The sequence below is a fragment of the Tuber melanosporum genome, assembly GCF_000151645.1.
Source record: "Tuber melanosporum whole genome shotgun sequence assembly, scaffold_31, strain Mel28".
NCBI classification, from domain to species: domain Eukaryota; kingdom Fungi; phylum Ascomycota; class Pezizomycetes; order Pezizales; family Tuberaceae; genus Tuber; species Tuber melanosporum.
The window spans coordinates 560,611-569,071 of NW_003298986.1; the positions used below are offsets into that span (position 1 = coordinate 560,611).

General features: G+C 48.4%; 2 protein-coding genes; one reads left to right on the forward strand and one right to left on the reverse strand.

Moving 5' to 3' along the window:
- Nucleotides 1-1,593: 1,593 nt before the first annotated feature.
- GSTUM_00007065001 (uncharacterized protein) lies at nt 1,594-3,394 on the forward strand. XM_002839139.2 has 1 exon: nt 1,594-3,394. Exon 1 carries the CDS (start codon nt 1,787-1,789, stop codon nt 2,483-2,485), a length of 699 nt encoding a protein of 232 aa, XP_002839185.1. The 5' UTR covers nt 1,594-1,786; the 3' UTR covers nt 2,486-3,394.
- A 1,082-nt stretch (nt 3,395-4,476) lies between these two features.
- On the reverse strand, nt 4,477-5,516 carry GSTUM_00007066001 (uncharacterized protein). XM_002839140.2 has 2 exons: nt 5,300-5,516; nt 4,477-5,059 (listed from the first exon to the last, which is right to left on the reverse strand). Exons 1-2 carry the CDS (start codon nt 5,405-5,407, stop codon nt 4,772-4,774), a joined length of 396 nt encoding a protein of 131 aa, XP_002839186.1. The 5' UTR covers nt 5,408-5,516; the 3' UTR covers nt 4,477-4,771.
- Between the last annotated feature and the right edge of the window lie 2,945 nt (nt 5,517-8,461).

Here is an 8,461-nt window from a genome sequence, read left to right on the forward strand (position 1 = left end):
CGGTGGACGGGGACCGCAGGCTGGCATCTAGCACCCACACATGAACATTATTTTCTTTTCTTTTCTTTTCTCATACCTTCATACCCCGGTTAGGCCCCGTAGGTAGTGGAGTAGGAGTACGAGTACAGTACTCGTACACTTGTTATCATAGGCCCAGAATTCAATACCATACCGGTATGAAAGTACTTGTATCGTCGGCAGTCTAGACTTGCTTTTGCGCGCATGTGGAGGAGACCCGAAAAGGTAAGTATCGTTACCCGAATGGAAATATGTCACTTTTCCATCCACTTTTGCATCTTCAAGCCTCCCTACCTCCCGCCACGTGAATGAGAGTTGAGTTGGTTGGCAGGTTACAAAAAGTGTAGACTGCGGGTACTATATGCAGGGCATGTACGAAGTATGTAGCTAATTTATTTTTCTCTATTGTCGCCCCTGGAGAAAGGGAGAGAAAGGAAAGCGTAGCAAAGGAAAGCAAGGAAAGGAACCAGAGAAAGGAACCAAAGAGGGACGAAAGGAGTTCGCCAATACTTTCCGCTAGGCTAAGATGTTGCGAAAAATAGCATTGAGGGTAGTAAATAGATGAATGAATGAATGAATGAATGAATAGGATGCGGATAAACGAAGAAAGACTTCATTCGGTTGTGAATGCCGGTGGCTGTACTGTGCTCGTACAGTACCTGCTGAACCCCTTAGTAATTTCGACACTTTTGTTGTTGGGTTCGCGTCAAAGGGGAAGAGGGTTCGAATGGGATGGTGAATTAATTTTGGTCTCATAACCTATGTTCTGTTGCTACGTTCAGATATGTTACCCGTTACTCATAGCCGCCAAACAGAAGACCGCTGGAGGAAACGTATCAAATGCATTCTGGTAACGCGGGTTAGTCTAGGCGTCAACTGCAACTCTCCCTTCCTTCCTCCCGGTGGCTCCATCGCCACTGGACTGGCACGGGGCATACTTTGTTCCAGGAAAGTTTGCCTTGCCAGAGGGCCGCGAGCAAGTACTGTATGATATGATACAAGTAAAAATAATAAAAAAGGAAACTGCGGCTAGTTTCGCCCTTTACCAACGGGGTGTGCATGAAAAGAGTAAAAAGGGGAAATAGGGAAGAGAAAAAAAAGAAATAGAAAATAGAAAAAATCCCTTTTTCAGGGCGTGCGTGTGATTCGTGGGCCACTTTCGGCTCTGAGGCATTGCTGCCAGATCTGGACTTTGGGGGATGGAAACCCGGGTGGGTCGAAAAATGGTTTTATTGTAGGAGTACCGGTATCATACTCGTGCAAGTACAAGTACCGGCAATTCGAAGAAAAGAAAAAATAAAATAAAATAAAAAAAATAAAATAAAAGCCGGAATTAAAAATGGTGTGCTTGAAAGGGTGTGTGGGTGTGACATGGGTTTGGAGGGATGTGGGATGGACTTTGGGAGGGTACGAGTAGTGTGGTTGAGCTCTGGGGTGCAAGGATTGGTGTGAGTGCTGTGAGTCGCTGGTCACTTCGCGTCAAGGAATTTGGACCTTGAGCTTTGGGATGCATGGTTGTTGGACTAGTATAATATCCGCGCCCTCCCCCCGCTACCCAACTTCACTTTCTCACAACTATAAGATTACCACCATCACCAACTGCAGCCATTTCAGAAAAGCTCGGATATCTCATTCCAACTTACATTTAAATACCTTTCCATTCTTCCACTCTCAAGCCAGAAAAAGGTTTTAAACATTCAACCTTAACGGCACCGAGCTTCGAACATCCTCTCAATACCCATATCGATCAACACATACAACCGCAACAATGAAGATGCCCTCCGGTTCCAAGGACGCACTCTCGGAGCGTATCCACACTTCCCTAAGATCGTTCAATTACCATGCTAGTGATTGCCCATCTTGCTGCGACCCATACTCCGTTCATCTCTCCAAGACCCTTGTCCTCTGCGATGTCGGGCATGCGCTCGCTCAGGAGGCAGCGGAGGCACTGTACGCAAAGGCTAGGACAACCCCAATGGGCCAGATCGACGTCACATTCCCAGAAGGTTGGGAGTCTGTTGACGGGTTGATCAAATCCATCACCCACCGGCTCCAGGGAACACCGAGCAACCGCATCGACCTCGAGGCAATGAAGAACGCGAAGATGGTATCTAGCAATGCCGCGAGGAGGATCGAGGCCGAGAGGAGGGGGAAAATCACATATGTTTCTGCCGAGGAGGTTAGCCGCGGAAGTTCATTCGCCATGGACCTTTCCAGGAGGGGAATTGTTGAGGTGGCTTCTGGCCCAGCAATGCAGAGGTCTAGGTCGAAACACTACCGGTACCCCGACCCTAGCAGGTCTTCCGGATTAGACCTCATTGCTACCGCCCACGACTCCCACCGCCACCACCACCACCACCACCACGGTCGTCGTGCGGATTCTCACTCCTCGAGGGAGCATGGGTCTCCAAGGAGCACCGGGAGGGCGGTCACCTTCAACCCGGATATCGAGATGCGCTACTTTTAAGTAAATGGTACACCTTCCAGAGAAAGAAGCAACCCCTTAATTCAACGAAAAGTTTGAGGAAACTTTAATTCTTTTCCTGCCTTCCAAAGGGGGAAGGAATAATACCCGACCCCATCCACCGCGCTCCACACCCATTACCCCCATCGCATTCACAAAACGCCCCTCTCCACACGTATCACCCACCCACCCCCCTTCCACCCACCGATAGCATCTTCTGAATATATCGTCTTTTCACCGACTCCCGCGGGACAACGCGAACTGAACGAACACCCTGGCAGAAGCTGCAAAAATCGGTCGACCGGCAGGAAGAACATGGGGAGGATACTTGGCAGCGTCCGAACGGAAACATCTGAAAGCCCTCCTTCATCATGGCAGGGCTGAGATCATTGTTTATCTGCCGACCTTTTCATGTACACGTCGATACCCCGAAGAAAACTAGAAGGAAAAAAAAAAAGATTGGAGAAGGCTTATTTGAGACTCCTCCTCCTTGATTGGCTGGTGGGAGCTGAAATGGGTTCTACGTTTTTGATTTTTTGATTCCTTTCCGCTTTTTCTACTTTTCTTCCAACCGTCTCTCGCTAGGAGGGGCTTGGTATAGAGAGCAGCGCGTTTTTGTTTGTACTTTTCGATAGCTTTTCGTTTCTTTATTTGTTCTCCCGATTGTTCGGATAGATAAAAGGATTTTCCTTTTTTTCTAAGCTTTGGATGAATAGGCTTGATGGAATGGACGGAAGGACGGAAAGGGACGCTCTTTAACATTTTTTCTCTTTCCTTATATTTTTCCTTTCCTTTGTAAAAGCCTTTTTATTGGCAGTTGGATATAGCAACCGGTCCTGTACATGTGCTTTTTGTCCTTCGGACGATAATCATTTCCTTTGTATTTGAATTAAAAAGATATTTGCCAAAAAAGCAAGCGAGCATTATGAATGCCTTTTTTTTTTGCCTTCTTTGCCCCAGTGACCGTGGTGATTGGACATGATATGATATGACAAAATTAGGTTTCTTGTTTTGTTTTTTTAAACTTCCTTGCACTTTTTATAAAGCTTCCCCGCATAATATGTATGCAGTATCGGTGATGTGAGGTGGTGGTGTTTTTGTTTATTCAGACGTTTCTTCATTGCTAGCTATTGTCCAAGTACGAGTACTCGAGTATTTGCCGATCCACAAAGTATCCGACATCTTGGCGCCAAGATAGGTATCAATAATGCCTAGGTGTCCGGATATTTTATGGGTTGGCAAGTGGCCAGCGATAGAATGTTAAGTTAGAGAGACTTCTCACCCTGTCCCGCCCAAGACTCTTGTGCTCATACTCGTACAGTGCCCTCGGCTAGGTACAGTGCAGTATGATACTCGCCTACAGTACCATCGGAATTTCACTTGGCTTCGCTACACTTATCTTCACCAACTGTTCTGACCGACCGTCCGACTCAGCTTCTCAATGTCCGTATTCCCTTCAGGGTCGGAACACGGGGGAGACCCCCCTTCCTTTCAGACCCCCCCCTTTGAAGTTCGAATACCAAAACTGGCCTTTAATACCGGCAGTGCACATGGGAATTCTCCTTCCACCTCGCGCCGTGCAGCATCCCACCATGCACCCCACCACAATGACTCCTTCCTCATGAAGAGCCGCACAAAACGCGTCACGAGAAAAAGTGCGAAGATTCAAGGTGCGAAGAAAATAAGAGTCATCTCATCCCATGCCCCCTCCGTCCAGTGACCGAACCAACCAAGGCACAGCGCTCGCTCTGGTGGATGTGTGGGTGTGTGATGGGCGGGGGTGAGGGTTAGACTGGGTCACGACCGCGCCTCATTTGCTTTTTTTCGCGTGTGGGGCCAAAAGTTACGAACTGGGGAAGAAATGGGGCAGTGAAGAACTGATAGTGTGACGAAGTGGACCCAACTTAACTTGGCAGGGCAACAAAATGGAGGGAGTTTTTGCGCATGATGGGGAAATTTTGGCGCCTTGTGGCACTGTCTTTTTCTCTTTCGTGCCCTTATGACGTTGATGACGATAATTATTATTATTATTTTGAAAACCTTCACTAAGTTTTTAGACCGTGTGTCGTGCCGAAACGGGGTGGTTTCTGAGGGGAACGGTTTTATCACCCCCTCCCTTCCCCTAGGGCTACCTGTTTTGAACTTCGTGGTCCCGTTGCCGTGATGCTTGCGCGCTGGTTGGGCGAGTCCATGTTGTAGTCGCCTGTTCACAGGTTCCCGGTGGAATGGGCACTTGATCGTCCGTGTTGCCCTACGGTACTTTACTGGCGGTGAATAGGTATCATACGTTCAACGTGGTTCGCGAAATTCGCATCTGATTTTTGTAGCCCTGGTGACGGTGAGGGATGGGGTTGCTAGGAATGGGCATGGAACTGGGAGGTTGATCGGGATCGGGTGGATGAGGATTTTTTGAAATGGAGTAAGATAACCTAGCGATTGTTGGCTATTTTCCTGCGGGAGAATAACTCTGTGGATTTTCTTAAACTGCTTTTCTGTCTGGCCGTTGAGATGGGTGGACCCTAACGTCCCCGTGGGTTTGGGTGTCGTGAGGTTGTTTGGTTCGTCTGTAAGGTGCTGCTGTGCCTAAAATGTCAGGTCATCCATCTATGTAAACTTTGCTTGATATGCGGGTGTGAGGAGGCCATTCACGAGATCCTCCCCCGAGATTTCTCGTTAATTGCGTGACCTTGACGACCCTGGACTGTGTCCGAAGTATCGGAGTGTAAGTGACCGAGTGGGTGAGGTCTGGAGAGCGGTATATATATCTCTTGAACGCTGGACCATAAATATACGGTCCAAATGTTCACGATAACTTACCAGCAGGGTGTCGCATCTCTCGCTTCTGCATGTAGTGGGTTTGACATTTGAAAGGCAATCGTTAGCATCGCCGGCCGGGCTGACGGGATCACCGAGGACCTGGGCCATCTAACTCTTTGCTGATTCGGAAGATATAAACTTTGTCGGCCGGTCGGTCGATCGTTTGTCGTTTCAGCCTTGTTGTAGTTGTCTCCGTTTCTCCATCATAACCCGCGCGCTCTCTCTCTCTCTGTCTCTCTTTTCCTTTCTCCTGGGGATTTGGTCCCCTATATACGGAGCCGACACGGACTGTTACTCATACTACTCAGCCCCACCCTCTGGTATTCAGGGGGTCAATCCCTGATTCTAAGGTTTAACACACAATTCATTGGTCGCCTTGCTTTTTATCGCGCAGGAATGTGGAGAGGATGGTACCAAAATGGGGGCAGCATGGAGCACAATTGCTATGTACACCCTGGCACTGGTGGAGAGAGAGAGAGAGAGGGCGAAAGGGGGTACCGGCATCGCGAGGTATGTTTGGTGCTTTGAGGGCGTGAGAGAAGGGATTTGTGAGTCAATTTGAGATGTGTTGGCAGATGAGCTCCCAGCGTTTCAGCCTTGCCATGGAACTTATTTTTCTGTAGGGACGTGGTGAGAAGGCTGGGGGATGGGGAAAAATGCTCAATTCTGAGAGCTTCCCCATGATAGGGCATTACTGTGCGAGAGTAGCTTTTTCTGGGGTTGTGTTTCCAGAGCGTTGAACCTGTTTTGGGACGGGGTTTGCTACCGTCGGGCGATTTTCTTGAAAAATTTAAAGTTGTGAGATTAGTGTGGGAGATCTCTCTTGGCCGACGTCACTAGGTAGGTGGAGGGCTGTCAGGTGACTGAGTCATACCTCGACTCACGATTTTTTGAAGAACAAGCTTATTTTGAGCCTCTTTTTTTTGAGCTTGCAGATGATGAGTATCCCAGACATGAAGTGCTTGTATTGGTACAGTACAATGCTTTATATCGTTGCTTAGAAGCGGCCTTGGATCTATTGCACCTTCTTTGTCCTTGACGGGGGGGGGTGATTCGGGGTTTCAGGATTGCTTTGGCGCATAATAGTAGGGTTGGTTGGTGCACGGCGGGGTTGCCAATTATATACGGACGCGACCTTGTTGGGGAGCTTCATAATACCGAACTTGACGACCACAAATGCTGGAGTAGATGTTGACCTCTTCATCTCCCTTTTTTCCTCCCTCCGCATTTTGCCCTACCATACTCTGTACCGACCAGTTGAAATATGGGGGGACTGGTGCAGGGGAAAATAGTGTGGGGTGTATTGGTGGCTCGGCTGCCGTGATATGCCGGTTCGGCGATACCAGGATGGTAATAAAGTTTTGATCGAAGGTGGATGCACCATATGTACCGGCATGGATTCGCTCACCGCTCGAGACTAAATTTACTCTAACACTGCGTAGAACTCACGATGCCATGACTCGTTTATGAATATTCCCAAGGCTGCGTAATTGTTACCCCTCTTCTCGGGGAATCCTCTTATAAAGTTCATCCCTACAAACCCCGTGGAGTATCAACTTTCGTGTTGTTTCTTCAGCTATTGGAATCTCCACGATGGCTCTTATTGTTTTTGTTCTTTTATGGAGTTTTATTTACTCATTCTGCCTCAATCCCTCCACAAAACTCGCTATCGCTGGAAACAATTTCTCTCCAGAGATCATTATAGATGAAATGTGGTCTCGCAATTTACTTCGAGCTCCCCGCTACCGTGAATTGCTCTGGGCTTCAGAGCTGGCACTCAGGGGTTGGAGGCTGGGGTGTCAAAAGCTGAGTACGGATATCCGATCAATAGTTTGCCTGACCCCAGTGGAATATCATACCCCATGCTAACAACCTGGTAGGGGGATCCGATTACCCGACTTCCGCAACTCCCTCTCACAGTGAGGCTTCAGCGGAGGTACGGGGGCTAAGTCAAATCGTGTCCTCCGAGAGCTCACTACGGTCTGTGTCTGTGGCAAATTTTGACAACAGAGAAATACCACAGAAAACTGTAACCGATCTCTATGTGCCATTCCGTATTTCATCAGGCTGATGTGATAGTGTGATGATACTACCGTATTTGCTTGCCCCGGTTCAGCGTGTTGCTCTCTTGCTCGCCATATTCCACATCGATCCTGGCGTTTAACATGTTTAGCCTTATATTGTTCACGTGTACTATTTCTCACATGCTTGCTGCTAACTTAGGCGATTGATAGCACAGAAATTCTATCAAAGCGGCATCTTTGTCACAAACTCTCCACTGCTGGCAAGCTCAGGAAGTCAGAGGGCCAGGACAACTGTCAGAGACCCCTGTATCACGGATTAGTGCAAGAGATACTTCATCGACGGGAACATCGGATACCGTACCGATATTAAATCCAACTGAGCTACCAGAGCCCTGATGGACCTGAGTATCAAAACTCTGGTTAGGCTATGAAGGATAGTTGATAAACATTATAGCTCCCCATTCCTCGCTTGGTATACTGTACAGGAAGCATTACCATCAATGGAAATATAACGACAACACCCCCGGAGGCCCCCAGATATTGGCGTGCATTGGAGCTACTGTGGGTAGACCCTCTGGGAGAGGACATTCCCAAGTCCTTGAGTCTCAGAAGTGCCTCCGATATGTAAGTGTCGCCGATCTTCCCCAGGTGAGAATATCTGGGGCTTACGGCGGCATTTTGCTGAGAATTTGTAGACATGAATTCGACCTAGCTCAGCACCAGCTTGTCCATTTCACCACTTGTGGAGCAGGCCTCCTCACGAAATAACCATGCCGTGGTGCATGAAAGGGGGTATCCGAGTCGGGTTTCTAAAACTACTCAAGAACTCTCCTAGGTCAAGCACAACGGGGCGAACTTTGTTATGGGTCATCCAAAACTGGCGCCCCACAAGATGCTGATAGGAGTTAGGCGAAAGGGCGAAAGGGCGACACGTTGGAAGTATGGCTGTTCTTGAACTTCCTTGGTGTCTTTGACTGCCAATAGGTGCATACCCGTAGCCCCGTCTCTGGCCGTGCGGAGACTAAAATTATAGTACCGAGGCAAGGACCAAAGCGTTACCACAACACGGGCCGGGTGGTGTTGAGTTGTCTAGGGCCCGAACCACAGAGTCATTTTTTTCGGAACAGTATAAATGCAA